This window comes from Taudactylus pleione, unplaced genomic scaffold (assembly GCF_031769625.1).
Source record: "Taudactylus pleione unplaced genomic scaffold, aTauple2 ptg000018l, whole genome shotgun sequence".
In the NCBI taxonomy this organism is placed as follows: Eukaryota; Metazoa; Chordata; class Amphibia; order Anura; family Myobatrachidae; genus Taudactylus; species Taudactylus pleione.
Window position 1 is genome coordinate 9,022,051 of NW_028284420.1, and position 16,736 is coordinate 9,038,786.

At 40.2% G+C, this 16,736-nt stretch overlaps 1 protein-coding gene across 1 annotated transcript in view; it reads right to left on the minus strand.

Annotated features, from left to right (window-relative positions):
• Positions 1–16,736, minus strand: part of LOC148540651 (piezo-type mechanosensitive ion channel component 2-like) — a 149,597-nt gene that overhangs the window by 95,231 nt on the left and 37,630 nt on the right. The window contains exons 5-14 of the mRNA XM_088442911.1: positions 14,400–14,430; positions 13,856–14,018; positions 13,680–13,769; positions 13,384–13,507; positions 8,500–8,612; positions 7,997–8,116; positions 7,802–7,907; positions 6,471–6,652; positions 5,811–5,959; positions 1,348–1,445 (exon numbers count right to left, since the gene is read on the minus strand). Coding sequence (XP_088299037.1) covers positions 1,348–1,445; positions 5,811–5,959; positions 6,471–6,652; positions 7,802–7,907; positions 7,997–8,116; positions 8,500–8,612; positions 13,384–13,507; positions 13,680–13,769; positions 13,856–14,018; positions 14,400–14,430 — 1,176 coding nt within the window. The remainder of the gene's footprint in view (positions 1–1,347; positions 1,446–5,810; positions 5,960–6,470; positions 6,653–7,801; positions 7,908–7,996; positions 8,117–8,499; positions 8,613–13,383; positions 13,508–13,679; positions 13,770–13,855; positions 14,019–14,399; positions 14,431–16,736) is intronic.

The following is a 16,736-nucleotide window of genomic DNA, read 5'->3' on the forward strand; positions in this document are numbered from 1 at the left end:
AAATAGTTGTTCCGGCCTTTAACTCACCGGGTCTTTCCGTGGGTGAGGCCTCTTTGGATGTTGTGCGGGCCTTAAGGACTTATGTGGACCGCACTTCTTTGTTTAGGAAGTCGGACGCTTTGTTGTCCTCTATGGCTTCTGTTAAAAGGGTTGGCCTGCTTCAAAGCAAACTTTGGCAGCCTGGATCCGTATGGCTATTTCTGAAGCTTATCTTCATGAAGGCCTACCGGTCCCTCCTTCTCTGAAGGCTCATTCCACTAGGTCTGTGGGTCCTTCGTGGGCAGCTTGACGTGGTGCCTCGGCAGTTCAGATCTGCAAGGCTGCTACGTGGTCTTCTGTCCATACCTTCGTGAGGTATTACAGGTTTGACACCTTCGCCTCTCAGGATGCTTCCTTCGGGCGGCGGATTCTCCTTTCTGCACAGGAGCGTCCCCACCCTTAAAGGATACTGCTTTGGGACATCCCCAAGGTATCCTGTGGATACCCTATGGACCCTGAAGTAGAAAATATGAGATATGGTAAGAACTTACCCTTGTTATCTCTATTTCTACGAAGTCCATAGGGTTCCACAGGACTCCCGCCCTGTCGCACCTGTGCTGCAGATGGGCTTTGCTCTGGTCACCGGTTTTCCGTCTCCCTCTGGTGAGAATGTGATTCTTGTATGTGTCCAGATCTTTGTTCTCTCTCTTCCTTCTCCTCCTCCGGCCTATGGCTTGGTAACTAACTGAGGTGCCTTGGCCTGGGGGCGGGGTATAGGAGGGGGACCTAGTGCATCCTGGGAGGCTGAAAGCTTAACTCTTTGGTGCCCTGCGACTGACGTCACGCCTATACCCCCAAGGTATCCTGTGGAACCCTATGGACTTCGTAGAAATAGAGATAACAAGGGTAAGTTCTTACCATATCTCATATTTTTTTTCTAAAGCTGGGTACACATTGGAGCAACGGGCACTCATTCCAGCACCATAATGAATGCCCATGTACAGTGATTGTGCGTCCACACTGAACAACTTTAATAAACGACGAAACTGTCAGCGTTACGTCATTCATTAACAATGCACTGGCCGCTAGCGACATTGCTAGGTAATGGCAAAATGTTCTGTGCACACCTCTTATGTAAAGCACTTGAAAAAGAAGTGAGGAGCAGGAGGTGGCTTACAGAATGCTGGGGGAGTCCATTTTTATTACATTATCCTGCTTCCTAGGTATGGTCTCAGGGTCCCCCAATCAGAAAAAAGGATTTGTAGCCCATAGCAACCAATTCTGCCAGCATAAAAAAACTAAATATAAACATTTTCCATTTTTATAATGTCTGACAATATATGTATGCAGAAGTTATATGTGATTTACCATCAGACGGATGACTGTCCTGTATCATGTCTCCATCTGTAGCAATGTTATCAGTTCTTTCCAATGTACTTGAGCTGTTCCTTTTCTCAGCCTCCAGCCTGTACAACACATGCACAGATCAGGGTTACTGTTTGCATTTGGTGCAAAATACATCTAATTTTTGAGATATGTAAGACTGATTTGTAATATATTTTTCACTTTTTGTAGAGGGTAAGTTATTTTTCTGCTCGACAGAGACGATAGCTGTTAGCTCAGCTGGGTTGGATATTCCCATTCCCCACTATTTTTGGAACTGTGGGGTAACATGCATCATTTAAAACACCATAATGTATTGAAAAATGTATTTGTTAAAGGGCTACTTCATTCATCTGTATTTCTAGCCTTAGTATACAAACATTAAGCTAGCAGTTGGTGCTAAATATGGACTGGAGCACACATTTTGAAACATAGCTGTTTAGTTTGGCTTTAAGCAATGGGCTAGAAACAAATGTGCCAGCCTCGCAGTAACACAGAAAGTCTTCCTCTGCAACAATATATATATATATATATATATATATATATATATATAATTGTTATTTATTTTGGATGTCCATTATGAAAAATGGCCCAGGTTTACAATTGTAAATAAATATCTTGTGGCTTCATGGCTATGTCATCTATTACCAAAATGGTTCAATAATATTTTTTTTAAGGTACCATAATAAGCACATGCCAATGTATTCCCAAGTATACTATGTTATGGTGCGTGACATAAAACCATTGTGTTTACATGTTTACTTGGTAATTAGATATTTTTATGTACTGTGGGCAACATATTTTCCCTCCCCTCTCTTCCTCTTTCCCTTGTGTCTTTTACTTTATTTGTTTGTTTTTTTGTGTTAACTCCTCTGTGCAGCTATGCAATGTTTTACTAGTTTCAGTGAGGGTGATACAGAGTTGTACCCTAAGTGCATTGCTGTTGGGTCTCAGGACATTGTATAAAGAACACATTAATAAATTGAGAGAACTGATTCACTTGACTAACTCATTTCATTGTGATGCATTTAGTCAAGAAGGATTTTATTTTTCCCTGTGAGTTTTTGGCAGATGCTTATGTAGTTGTGCTTTTCCTTCCTCTAGATAAATAAGTTTAGAACTTTTAGAAATGTTTTTTTTTCAACCCCACTAACTATTTAACTACAGTATGTTAATATAAAAGTTGGATCTGATCCGCAGACAGGCGGTTCAAATCCTGACAGCGGCAGCCCGACAAGGGTGAAAATCCTGATCGTCAAAAGGTAAGTATCGCTAACCTAATTCTACCACCTAATCCTCCCTTAGGGGTGCCTAACCCTAACCTCCCCCCCCAAGTGCCTAAACCTAACCCCCCCTTACCCGCAGCCTAAACCTAAGTCTCCCGGGGGGTGCCTAACCCTAACCTCCCCCCGGGGGTGCCTAACCCTAACCCCTCCTTCCCCTAGCCTAAACCTAACCCTCCCAGGGGGGTGCCTAACCCTAAGTCACCCCGGGTGTCCTAAAATGTAACCCTCCCCCCATGCGTTCGGTATGCCGGGCGTCGGTCTTCTGGCGTATGGATAATGACAGGCGTCGAGTTTTCGACGCCTGTCATTAGTACCACGGCGGGATTAGAGAGTCGGGAAGCCGGCGGCGGCATTTAGAACGTCGGCTTTCTGACTAAATCCCATTTGAAGCATATATACAGTACTGCCCACCCCATGAAACACTTGTGTGGCATAGATACAGTGAGCCATGGAAAATATAAGCACTATGTTCACGTGTTGCATTTCAAGAGATGAGAATCAGGCTGTTCCTTACGTCTTGTGCAGACTGCCAAGGTTGTCTTTTATCCTGTAAAGGGAGAAATAATCTGGGATTTCTATCATACATTTGAGAAAATGTAACTTGGGCCTGATTCCAGGTTGCACGCACATACCAATGTGGCTGCATCTCGCAATTGTTTTGTAAACTGCACATATGCTGCAGGCGACATACACAATTTATAGCACCTATGAGCAATTGTGAGTCTCAGGCGCTTCTCACTGACCGCAGAATGGGCGTTACTGATCCTGTGAGTGTGTAGCAATCTATTCTGAGTTGGATTTTGCGTATCTTTTTCAGTCGCATATTCTGCATCAAGCATGAGGTAGGTGCAAGTGCCTTTACTAGTGATGACGGCTCCTCTAACGGCCATAGGCCATCGGCTGTGCGATCGCATAGATGCACCCGGCTCAGAATAGGGACGGAAAGTCACATAGGACTTATAATTGTCATTTGCGACCACACTACGTGCAACTTAGAATCAAGCACTCTGTGAGTAACTTGCACCTTATACCAAAGATGCATTTATAATTGGGCTCACTTGACCTGTGCCTCGATACATTTACAGGGCAATATACACTTACAGTACAATATAGACTTACAGGACAATATACACTTACAGGACAATATAGACTTACAGGACAATATACACTTACAGGACAATATAGACTTACAGGACAATATACACTTACAGTACAATATAGACTTACAGGACAATATACACTTACAGTATAGAGACCCCATGTATTGTAGCCCACCAATGTATTTATTTGCTCCACTTATGTTTAACATGTTCTTTAATCTTTGCATAGTCCTTATCAATGATATTTATTTACCTACACTCCTTTTGCATATAATATGACCAATACCAAGTGTTTCATTGTTATTTCCATTTTCTTGTTTAATTCTTACATAGTGTCTGCTCAGGTGCACCAGTAGCTCCTTGCACAGCATAAAGCTCACAGACTTCTGCTTTTAAACAGTAAAACGAACTTTGAGGTGAGTTCTAATATCCCTATTTTCTACATTCATGGAAAGTTATACCTTGTGATGCTCAATCTGTACCTGATATTTTTAATGTTATTCAATCAACTATCACCATTTTTACTATACTTAAAATACAATTTAATACTGTTTTCTTTTGTTTTAAATTGTGACAAGTGTACATATACATGTATGTTTTTACTCACATGTTGGCCAGAATTTGGACACGGTTCTCCATTTTTTTCATACTGTTTAGAAAAAGAAACACATACAACATGACATACTACAATCTGAAAATGCTTCAATAAATTGAAGTAGTGTAGCAGTTACCACTAAGGAGCATGATGCCCATCCACACATTTGTCATACAGACCTGTCATAAATGCCTCCTTCATTAACGAGGATATTGTTGAGATCGGTCAGCTTCAAAAAGTCTTCATTAAAGTAATACAGCTGTAGGATACAAGCCAGGAGGAAGGTGGAAGGGAGCAGTATACCAGCGAACAGCTCTACAGTGCTGTACTGCTCCAAGCCCAGGTCTCTCAAGCTGGCCATTTATATAAGAGAGGAGAAGAATAGGTCACCATGTACTCACTATAATAAACAATATACTGGATTTTCACTCAAGTTACAATTGAGTCAGCCATTTTTGTTTAGGGACAAATGACATTACAGAAGGCATGAAACACATCTTGCGTGTCATAAATATTGGTAAGTCTGGCAAATTCTATGCCTCCACTATGCAGCAAATTGGCACACTTTAATACTCACAAATATCAGTGGCATACAGATGGAGCATTCCATAGAGATGGAGCAGATTCGTTGTAAATTCTCATTTATCATGCATTTCAAAGATCAGAACATGTTTGAAGCTATTATCATTGTTCTTCAGTGGAATATTTGGTATCTAATAGGAGGTAATCCAAAATGTACAATAGAGACTGCAATATCTGTAAAGGATTCTGTATGAAGTTAGGGTCAGTCTTTTTCCACACAGATGTGTCCTCACCTACTGGAACTGAGACGTTCCAAGAGGAGTAGCGAACCGTATTTTTCTTTAAATTTTGCATCTTAGTGGCACCGCAGACAGCAAAAAGCTGCTCGCAGTGTATTCGAGGTGATGGGCTGTGACTTTAACCACACAGGAATTGGTTTTACACACGCACAAAATAACAGATAAAGTACAATGGAACTTGGCATGAGGGAAAACCACGGCTGTACAGATACTTTTTTGCACAGATACAGACTCAGTCATGCATAGATGTACAAATTGTGTACACCTAATTGGCTAGTGTAAACTAGCAATGTCATTTTGTTGCTTCTATGTGTTTTAATGAAACTAATAAGATGTGCATTATGAGCAAAAAAAATGCTCGGCACGGCCAATTAGCTCTGGACCTGGCAAGTTGAGATGGGCTATTAGGCAACACCTGAAGCAAATGTAAGAAAGGACACATCTGTATATCACTAAGGGATCCTAGAAACATCAGTATGACAACTGTACTTCACATTGTTTGTATATTCCGTGCCAACAAAAAGCCTTATACTCGTGTCACATATCTACATTATCTCTAACCATTTAAATTCAACACTACTGAATATTTTTCGTGAACAGCACAGAACAGAACTATGCTTGGTAAAATACCCAGAGTGGTTCTCACCCTTCCTCTGACATGCCCAGAATCTGAAGGAAAAAGCCAGAGATGGTCTTGAATTGATAGACATAGATGGCAATTAGAACCACCATTGAGTAGGAAACCACAGTGATCCAGAAATACTTCAGTATTTTTCTCCACCACTCGTAATGAATCTGAAAATGAATGCAGCAAAGTATTGGAGACACATAAATATATTTCCTATCACTACATAGACCAACATCTTACAGGAGCCAATACACTAATAACAGTACATCCAATATGAAAAGACATCTTACAATCTTTGGAAGTATTTATACAGCACTAGAACCCTCATTATCTAAGAGACCACCTCTACATGTAGATACCAGACTGTCATACTAAAAGGCTGAGAAGGGCCATCGCCAATACTATGGTGGAGGTGATAAACACTTACATCAAAAGGTTGCCGGAATGCTATATTTAATCAGTGTACCTGCTCTGCAGTGTAAATATAGTATGTGTTATAGATAAGTTGGCACAACATAAGGAGCAGGATAAAGGAGGTGGCCAGGCTGACCTGGTAGCACACTGAGAATGAGTTGCTGCAGGAAATGGGTGGCCAAAAGAAAGGGCTATTTAGTATGAAGGAAAACTAGAAGGATTAGAACTAACCATTCTACAGTGCATTCACAATAGCTGGCTCACCTTGTACAAAGACACACAGAATAGGAACAACACAATGTAGAGAATCTTGTACACAACAACTTTGCCACTGAAACTGACGACAAAAAACATAGCCCCACAGAAGTAAATCCAGTACTTCACCAGTGTACCTCGCACCAAGGAGCCCACCATTTCCATGAACGCATTTGGGGGTTCCTCTGTTTCTGCTGGCAACAAAACAAAAGTATGACACCCGTAATGTTATTGAAAAATAAAAGAGGTATTAAATATACAAACTTGCGTAATGATTTATTTATTGTTTTATTTATTAACATTTACTTATATAGTGGCAGCATATTCCATGGCACTTCACAATTGGGAACAAAATAGTAATAAAACAAGACTGGGTAATAAAAGACAGAGAAATCTGCATTAATTAATCTATTGAAAGTACGTAAGTAAAGCCCCAATTGATTATATTACTCACTGTAGCAAATTACAGTCGAATAAAGGTAGTTTGTATTTTTGCTATGTAGACCATATTGACTTTTGCTAGGTAGACCATATTGATGGCGCAATCTATATAAGCTATGTATAATAATATTATTCTAATCTAATACCTACATGTGCCTTCATCACTGTCTCATTACTGATTTTAGCAAGCCATCATTGTAAACATTGTACGAGTCTGCGCTTTACTTGCCGGCAGAAAAGGTTATGTACATTGACAAACTTAATTTAGTGGAACAAGCATATAAAGAATGAGATGAGAGAAGAAAGAGCAGAAAAAGTGTCTACAACTGAGGTTGAAAGTCATTTGTTCAATACTCTAGAAGTTCTGGCCCTTAACCAGGAATGCATATACAACCCTATTACAGAATCCTTAGGTATTTATTTATTTTGGAGTAACCTAAAGAAATCCTTGTATAAAGAGTTATTGCTTCCTAAGAGGATAAATTTTTATTATTTCCCTATTTTGAATAAATGATTCAGTATTGATCCCAAATGTTAACTGAAATGCAAGACTGAGCTTATATGGGCACATAACAATGTAATATTGAATGTATTCACTCCTTACAGGGTCTAGCATTTGTCATTAATCTGGCAAGAAAAACAACAGATCTAGTAAGTGCTGATAAAAATCAAGGACATTTTAATCCTTATAAGAATATAAATATAATAACAATATAAATAAACATCTGTTAAGAACGGATAATGGATGGCGCTTTTACAATGCTGCTCTTTGGCAACTCTAAAGTTTTCTTGAAATAACAAAATTACTCTGAGGGTTACTTACAAAGTTACAATGTATGGAAACAAATTCTATTGGGTCTGCATTATGCTTTCAATCAGACTACATGTTGTCTACTCACCACTCTCCCCCACCAATACTTCTTTCAATAATTCCTGATCACTTTCCTTTTGCCGTTCCTTCAAATTCTGCCGCAGCAATATCCAGAATACGAGGGCATAAAAGATCTGGGATAAAATAATCTACCGCTAGTAAAATGTTATTACATCTCCAGAGAGGTACCAAGAAGGGTGCTACTGTACTTTGCTTGCCTCACCTTCAGTCCAAGATGCACACACGGCATTGTGTATGGCTTCAAGTCAAAGTCAATGAGAACATTAGTGGGGACTCCAGGGAACAGCTCTTCCTGGGATATATTAAGTCCCACAAAAAAGTTCTGGATGACCAAAATGTTAGCGTAACAAGCCAGAAATGGGGCACTTAGCATGGCATAGCGTCTCCGGTCCCGAATCATCCAGATTATGCATGACCATATTAATAGGACGAAAGTCAGCCAGCTGTTATGTGTGATGCTCCAAACCTTGAAAAAATAGGTGTGTTGTGACCCGCTGGGATAATTCAGGTTTAAAGCAATACAACATAAATGAAAAGACAAGATCTAAGAGACAAGATAATTCATGATAAATAATGCATTGATGCCAGAGAGAACATCATATTGAGATAAGCGGTTCTGATACTACGTAACCACAGTCCACACCCATAATTTATTAATCTGTTAACGTATTCTAGTACTTTCCATACATGCCAAAACCATCTTACCATCATGACGATTAATGCACTGACATAACTCTGCCTCATAATAAACTGCCCAAGTACAGCCATCCCACCGGGCTTCGACTCCTCCACTGCAATCTCTTCTGGTTTCTCTTTCTCTGAGTAACATGCAAAAATACAAAATAAGAAACATATAAGGCATCTGAAAAAGTCATAAATTGTGTAGATCTGTGAACAATGATCATTAAATAAATATTTAATATATCAAGTTCTTTGATTTAAAGGGGGCAATTCAGTTAGCGCTGATGTGCAGTTGAGCACATCACTGCTTATTTTCAGACCCCAACATTGCACCTCTATGGGGTGCACATCTATATTGTTGGTGGTTGTGAGGTGGCAGAGAAACTGTTGGATCGCTGGCACCTCTTGGTCATCGCTGATAATTGATTTGCCCCCAAAGTATTTGTCACAGTCAAACCAAAAAGTAATTTAGTTAAGTAACTAAAAAGTAATGAGCACTCTAGCAGGCCCTGTAGGCTACATTCATTAGTGAGAAAAATTCTGAAAAACAGCACATGTATGAGTTAGTAATTCATTCCCATGAGGGCGGTGTTCATTGGTGCAAGCACGAAAAGGAGATTTATGGTCTTACCTGGTAAAATTCTTTTCTTCGACTCCATCGGGGGCACAGGAACACAATGGGTATAGTCTAGAGAGGGAGAATCTGGGCACCAAACAGTTACAGAACTTTTTCCCAACAGCCCAGGCCTCTCTCTCCACTATGCCCCCACTCCAGCCCAGGCTATTCAGTTAAGATAACAAGCCCAAGGCTCCGCTGAAGCCCCCTGGCGAGCTGCCCAAGATGCTCCAACAGCCCTGTTGGAGTGAGCAGTCACCACTGGAGGAGCAGGAAGACCCACCGTTTATTAGGCATGATGGATAGTCAAGTGAGCCATTTGGCCAAGGTCTGTTGAAGCCGGCCAACCCCGCTTGGGAAGTCAAAATGGACAAAGAGGGTATCCGATTTTCTGACATCTCTGGTCCTGTCTACATAGAGTCGGAGAGCCTAAACCCACCACATTCAGAAAGGCTTCCTCTGGAGTAGAGTCTGGAGCACTGAAAACGGTACCACAATCTCCCGGTTGATATGGAACTGAAAAACTACCTTAGGGAGTCCAAAGGACTGCACAATCCAAATGAAAAATTAGAAATGGGGAACGACAAGACAAAGCACTTAAGTCTGAAACCTACCGGGCCGAAGCAATGGCAAGTAAGAAAATAGTCTTCCATGTTATCCACTACATTGAGTGTAAAGGCTCAAAAGGGGCCGACTGGAGTGCCGTAGGAACCAAGGACAAATCCCATGAGGCAACCGGAGGAACAAACGGTGGCTGTAGGGCGCTATGAAAAAAGGTCCGTATGTCTGGTAAGAGGGCAATCTGCCGCTGAAAGAGGACAGATAGGGCGGAGACCTGCACCTTCAAGGAAGCAAGCCTGAGGCCCAAATCTAACCCTGCCTGCAGAAAGGAAAGCACTCGAGAGAGCCGGGATCGAAACCCCTGGTCGAACACCATGCAAACTAAATCCGCCAAACATGGTTATAAATTCTAGCTGAAGAGGGCTTCCGAGCATTCAGCATGGTATGGATGACTTTTCTAGAAAATCCCTCAGCTCTCAGGATGGATGTCTCAAGAGCCACCCCGTCAGGTCCGAGTGGAAGCACGGTCCCTGGGTCAGATCTGGCTTGAGAGGCAGACGCAGAGCAGTGTAGATGGAGAGGCCTAGAAGATTAGCATACCAAACCCTCCGCAGCCAATCCGGAGCCACTAGGACCATCGTGCCGCCCTCCAACTTAAACTTTCTGGGAACTCACTAGATCATGGAGAGTGGGGGGAAGACATAGATGTTACCGGGGAACCACTTAATAGCAGCCCCCCGAAAATGCTGCTCTCTCCTGCCTGGCACCAAACAAAAAACTGAATAGCCCGGGCTGGGGGCGGGGTATAATGGAGCAACTGTTTGGTGCCCAGGCTCTCTCCTCTCCAGACTATATCTATTGTGTCCCTGTATACCCAAGTGGAGGATGAAGAAATAGAAAATAACGCTTACTATGGGTATTCACAATTAGTGTCAATTATGCAATATTGACATCACAGAATATGTCATACCAGAAGCTTCACAAAGTAATACATGTAGTAAATACATAGAAAAAAACTAAATTGTATTTCATTACAATTCATCAATTTCACTAATATTTTCCAATTTCCATTCAAAACTGTAAGAAACTGGGGATTTATTAATAAAAAAAAAACACATATTCACTGTGAAATAATGCTATTCAAATTCCTAAATACTTATTGTGTTAATTAGGACAAATCCTTGTAATAAATATGAATATATCAAAATTATAACAAATACTCATTTTGGAATGACAGCCATAACACCATGCTCCCCACACTATGGTATGGTATCACCAAATTCTCAGATTTTACAATTATTGGTAATACTAATCCATTGAAATAGAGTTATGTTGTCTATACTGTATGTATTTTATAGATGTATTACTTTATGAAGCTTTGGTATTGGTGAATTCTGTGAGATTATTATGTCAACATTTACTTATTACTTTATACCAATTATCATTAACACCTGAAGAAAGAGTCTTGCCCCTAAAATGTTTTGTTCTTCGCTGTGCTTACACCAGTAGACATATCCCTCATGTGTATGTATCACTAATACCTGTGTACAGCCTTTGAACATTTTTTTCATTCATACTATAGGACCCTGTAAACCTGATACGCTGACCGATCGGTAACCATAATCGACGATCCGTGGACATCGACAGTCGGTGATCCATCAGTGAACCAGAAAAATTCAACATGTTATAATCCCTGACTCACCGATTTTGATAATTTTCAGGTCAGGATTGGGAAATCGAGATTTTTCAACACGAATATCCCAATCTCCTGGCCCCGATGTCGGCAGTACGGGGAATTGCGGCAATCGGTTGCAGATGTATGGGCCCCTTAAGATCATGTTCATAGCCAGCAGCAAGCTCGCAGAAAGTTATGGAGCCCATAAATTAGCAATCAATTGGGGCAATGTATGGGGTTCAACAATAGCCGATTCACACCAAAAAATGTTCGGAATCGGTGAATCAGGTTGTCCAATGTGTTGGATTTCAGCAACTAATTGGTGCTGTAGATTGCTAGTGTATGGTAACAATCAGCTGATTTGTAGACCATTACTAGTATTTTACTAGGAAAAATGGACACTTTCAAGATTCGCAGATCTGATCTTTGGATGATAAAGATATGCAAAATATATAGACAATGTACCTATACAAGGTGCATATTGGTGGATTGGAGAATTGTTAACTCGGGGAAAAATACAGAATCTGTGAATCTTTTTTGTGATTGCTGATGTATGGGTCCCATTAGTTGTGGGTGTGCTCCATTTTTTTTAAATCTACAATATAAAAGTGAAAATTTGTCCTTCTCTTTTTCTATACAAATCCACAGTTTACAAGCCACTATAGTGAAATTTACATACGAGCGTATTAAAACACGGCAGAGGCAACTAAAAAATTTTTAAATCGAAATTAATTACTGTTCATTTTCAATTAATGAAAAATCACAATTTTTGCATAGCATTTGCCCTCTACAGGTCAGGGATGGAATTACAAAAGGATTTAGCTTATCTACTATTTTTTCTTTTTTTATCTGCTCTACTAAATTGAAATGAATTACTGTTGCTTTTTAATTAATTAAAAAACACAATTTTTGAAAAGCATTTGCCCTCTACAGGTCAGGTATGGAATTATAAAAGGATTTAGCTTATCTACTATTTTTTCTTTTCTATCTTCTCTACTATATCAAAGCGAAATGTGTCCTTCTGTACTTCTGTCTTTCTATACAAATCCACAGTTTACAAGCGAAGATCGTGACATTTTACATACGAGCATATTAAAACACGGCGGAGGCAACTAAAAATATTTTAAATCGAAATTAATTACTGTTAATTTTTAATTAATTTAAAACCACATTTTTTGCTGGACGCTCATTGTGGGGCCTCACGGCAAATGGGTAGGGCTTCGGAGCAAGCGTTTTGTGTTGTAATGTTTTGTCATGATCTTAATGTTTATTATCGAAGAGAACTTAAGCAGGCTTTGCCAGCATTCTCAGCTTTCTGACTATACCAAATTACACAACATTTACTTCTTTCTTCCAACTGTGTCAAAATGATGACTTTGCAAGGACCCTGTTGTACTGTGAGCTGCCAAAATGTTACACATGGAATGTTTCTCCCAAAGTTTTTCTGCGCAGAAAACTGTAGATGGTCATCCTGGTATCAGAGCAACAGAAGCTCTTGGCCGTGTTTACACTGTACATCCTACAAATTTTAAATGCTTCTATCTCCGAAGTCTGCTTTACACCATTACAGGTCCTACTTCCTTCGAAGACCTTAGGACTGTTGATGGGGAAGTTTGTCACACTATTCGTGAGGCCTGCCTAAAGAGAGGTTGGTTGGAGGATGATGTGTAAACAAACATTCTTAAAATTCCGGTCAATGCCGGGTACTCCAGCTAGTAGCTAATAAACTACAGTTTAATTAATAACTTTAGCATCAATCAGAGTGTTACTAGTGCTGATACTACCATACAACCAATCTGAGACATGCCTAGGCACTGCACAGTAGTAAGGCAGTAAGCCTATATTCCTTCTTGCTATTTGGTGCAGTATGTATTGCATCTATGTATTACAGTATGTATTGCCTATATTTGAAACTGTAAATAATAAGGACAGATGGACATATTCTGTATTCCCTCTACCTAAAACATCATCAACACTAAATTCATTGAGTGCTATCACAAGGATTACAATTAACAATCACTGTCATTGGCAGAAAAGCTTATAATGTCATACTCACCTGACTCCTCTTGCACCTTCTCATCCTCAGTATATATGGGCACTGAGAAGTCAGTGTGTGCCTGTTGTACTTCACATTTCAGTAGGGGCAGTTCTTGCCACCCATTATGCATGAGATATTCAGGCTACAAGTTAGCGAAAACAGACAAGTCAAAACTCCATCTAATGGTGTTGGAAATTTTTATACATAAACCTGCTCTTAATATATAATTACTTCTGCCAAAAACATTGAATTTATTTTATAATTACTACAAATTAATATTTCAAGTTATAGGTGAATCCATTGGAAACACTCACTTGTTCCATGTCAGGATTTGAATTCCACCGTACTCCATCCAACTGGTGATCATCTTTGGGGCAGATTTTGTCCTCATTTCCAGGTTGCTCCTTAAAAAATACAATTGAAGTGTATGTAAAATGTAGAGAACAGCAATTAAAATAACAATGAAACAATGTAGACATTGAGAACATACCATTGGAAGTTTGGCCCATTGTTGCAACAGCATGACCAATGTATAGTATAGAATTAGCAGCATAAATGGGTTCACAAAGACTGGCCAGTGCAGATCCTGGTGAAGATCGATAATCCATGATTCTGTCTGATTGGTCCTAACAATTGCTGTCATCCCAAAAAGCCTAGCAGTGCAGAATAGACAACAAATGCCCTTTTAGTAACTATCAGTCATAAACACAATAAAGCTGGATGTGCAAATACTGGACATCACAATCTCCCTGCATAAGTATAATAGGAACCTCAAATGATTACTGTACTGGGTTTAACATGTAGATTATTCAATTGGCTACACGTTAACCTATCCACTTCACAGCTTCCTATTTGTGAACTTGTGCCTTTTACATTTCAACCCTGTGATTGGCTACTCGTTGTTCTAGCCCCTCCTACATTATTTCCTGTGTCTACGTGTACCCAGTTTTGAACAATGAATGGAATAGTTGCCATAACCTTTGCTGAACACATCTAAAACAAAATTCTGTAAATGGCTAACAGTTGTGACTTACCTAGCATACAAATCTTGAGGTGGGATGATTTCTTGAAAATAAGGGAGTTGATACAGATAAACAGCTGTTAAGTGACCCGCACTAAAGATGGCAGCCATGACACAGAGACTGCTGAAAACGACTAGGCTAACACTGCGGTTACATGCCCACCAGGAACATAAAAACAGGAAGATGGAAAAGTAAAGGGCAGACGTCACAGATGGTAAAATTATACCTGCAAAGAAAAAAAAACAGCAGTGACTCGCACATTGGGATATATTAGGCACACTGTACACCTGTTTATGATTTCCCATAATATAATTATGGATTACATTAATCACTCAGTATTGGGTATATAATGGGCCCTAGCAAGGTAATGCACCCTTTGTTTAAAAACTGCGAAAACAGTAATTTTGTAGCCTAAAGTACAATACATGAAATTGTAGTCAGTGAATTTACTGAAACCAATTGCAGCACCGAGGTATTTTGTAACAATGGTTTCCATTTTATTGACAAAGGCGGCCTTGGTCAGAGTGAAATTTAAAAGAACTGTGCGCTGTTGTATACCCTTACGTTCTAGTGTATATAACCAATTTAATTTCTCACTCCAGCACACATAATTGTATAAATAAAATAAGTCTCTATTCCGATTAACACAAAACAATAAAGACACTTCGGTCCAGAATGTTAGAGAGAATGAAATGGGCACCAAGTGGTAGTTCTGTGGTGATTATTCTGTCTTGACAAAGGTCTGATGCGGACCGAAACGTCGACTGCAACTATGTGATTTGTGAGTTATTAAATTCACAAATCACATATATATATATATCGCTAGGAAGTGCTGATTATTGCACAAACCACACGGGTCACTCCAGGTCTTAACTTCAATGTTTTATAATATTTGCATCAATCAACGTTCCGGGACTACTCAGTGTCCCGTCCTCAGGATTTTTAGCACTACAAATAAATACAAACAAGTGAGCTTACCTTATACCCCTCTAAAGTGATTATCGCTGCCGCCGGAAGTGAGAGAAGTGTGACGTTGCATTTGTCTTTTAGCAATGTGCATCTTTTATTTAGTCATATGACAGACATGCACCTGTGTAAGTCTAGGTGGCTGGGAGCAAGTTGGAATGGGTGTGCAGTCGCAGGGAGTGTGTGTACAGAAGCAGACAAAGTACAGAAAAGGGCATGGTGTGGGCATGTAGTAGCAATTTGTGACTAAAATGGCCAACAAGAAGTCGCGAAATGAGTTGCCCGAACTAGTAGTCTGCCTTGCAGGTACTATAACCCTGGTGTAAGCCAAAAAGTGATCATTCATCCCACTCATTGAAAACATGCCAATATATGTAAAACCATAACTACAGAGTTGCACTTGTAACTGACTTTGAACAGGTCATAAAAATGCAACTTTTTTTTCAGGCGCGGATGTGGATCCAACACTGAATAGGGCCCAGGGGTAGATTCATACCAATCAGATTCTAGCTATCATTTTTCTATTGCATCCTGTATAATCAGACAGAATCTGATTGGTTGCTATGGGTAACACCACCACTTTTCATTTTTAGAAGCTTTAGTAAATCTACCCCTCAGAGTGTAAAATATGTTTATCACTAAGGGGTCTATGTACTAAGCAGTGATGAGATAGAGTGAAAAGTGATAAGGTGCCAGCCAATCAGCTCCCAACTGTCATTTTTCAAACACAGCCTGTGAGATGACAGTTGGGAGCTGATTGGCTGGCACTTTATCACTTTCTTATCACTTTTAACTCTGTCTCCTAACGCTGCTTAGTAAATAGACCCCTAACTCACAAGCAAGTTTGGTGTTCACGTGAATTATTAGCTCCATGGAATATATTTCAGCAAACTTGGATTTCATATAAGTAATGCTTTCACCAGTGGCGGATTTCCCTTTTGGAGCATGTGAGGCACTTGCCTAGGGGTGCCACCTGCTGGAAGCAGCACAGCAGGCCTCTTGAACCCCCCCACCCCCCACATCAGAGCCGCTGATTCTTTCTTATATAGCAACAGCGGTAGAAGGAGGGGTCGCAAAATGGTGATTTGCATGTAGGAGCTGCTTGAGAGGTTGCTGCTACCTGCCTAATTGCTGTTTGCCGGGAGGCTTCTGCTTCTGGACCAGGGGGGGAGCCTGAGTTGCCAGTTACACTATTATGTCTATGCAAAGCCGCCTGTAACTGCTGCTGGGTCATTCTACACCACCCTACTATGTTCCCTTCCCATTCTGTTTATGTATTTCTGTCCCTTTCTTATTACTACTTTGTGTATATATACTTCTATTCTCCTCTCAGCCCATCTGAACATCATGGGTAGACAAAGTATTTTACAGTTCCACAGAACC